Source organism: Nannospalax galili, unplaced genomic scaffold (genome assembly GCF_000622305.1).
Source record: "Nannospalax galili isolate Female #2095 unplaced genomic scaffold, S.galili_v1.0 scaffold8548, whole genome shotgun sequence".
Classification (NCBI taxonomy): Eukaryota; Metazoa; Chordata; class Mammalia; order Rodentia; family Spalacidae; genus Nannospalax; species Nannospalax galili.
In genome coordinates this window covers 18,305-19,159 of record NW_008357920.1, presented here as the reverse complement: position 1 = coordinate 19,159, position 855 = coordinate 18,305, and the positions used below count along the sequence as shown (strand labels likewise).

Genomic DNA, 855 nt, shown 5'->3' with positions numbered 1-855 from the left:
AGCTCAGGTGGTGGAGTGCTTGCCTAGCATGCCTAAAACCCTAGGTTGGATCCCTAGCACTGCATAAATGGGGTGCAATGGTAAAATCCCAGCGTTTGGGAGGCGGTGGCAGGAGGATCAGAAGTTCAAGGTCCAATCAGCGAGATGGCTCAGAGGATAAAGGCACTTGTCACCAAGCCTTATGACCTGATTTGATCTCCAGGACTCACAAGGTGGAAGGAAAGAACCAGCTCCCACAAGTTGTCCTCTGACTCCATATATGTCACATATGACTCCATATATGTACACATATCCCCTCCCATAACCATATACAAAATAAATGAATAAATGTGAGAAAATTGTTTTATACATTCAAGGTCATCCTCAACTACAGGGCAAGTTCAAGACCAGCTTGAACTAACATGAGACCTTATCTCCAAAATAATTTTCTCTGCCTTTCACTCTAAGCAAGTGAAATCAATACCATGTACTACTCTGGTCCTCGTCCTGTCTTTCTTTATACAGATCAAAGCATACTCTCATGTAACTTCTCTTACCTACTATTCCTTGCTTCTTAAGAGTCCATTGTTTCCTCTGTCCTATTCTAGTTACCTGCACCTTATCCAGCTTGTGGAGGAGAGGAAAGTACAGCCAGCACAGGTGAGGACCTAACCCTTCACAGCAGAAACTAGAGTAATCCTAACTGACAGGCAACCTGACCTGGGGCTGTCATCAGGGTGGGGGTCTGTCACCTGCCATGCGGCTCTTCCTCTTGAGGAGCTGAAGGTCTTGGGTCATCAAGAAGAGGGGGAGGTGGTGGTGGGCCATAGGCCACATAGCTTAATTCGCTTTTTTACTTTTTTTTTTTTTTTTTAG

The 855-nt window shown here is 45.0% G+C and overlaps 1 protein-coding gene across 1 annotated transcript in view; it reads left to right on the top strand.

Moving 5' to 3' along the window:
* Positions 1-587: 587 nt before the first annotated feature.
* Rbks (ribokinase) overlaps positions 588-855 on the top strand; it is a gene marked incomplete at its 5' end in the record, with an annotated part of 12,003 nt that continues 11,735 nt past the window's right edge. Inside the window, one exon of the mRNA XM_008855606.2 lies at positions 588-639. Coding sequence (XP_008853828.2) covers positions 588-639 — 52 coding nt within the window. The remainder of the gene's footprint in view (positions 640-855) is intronic.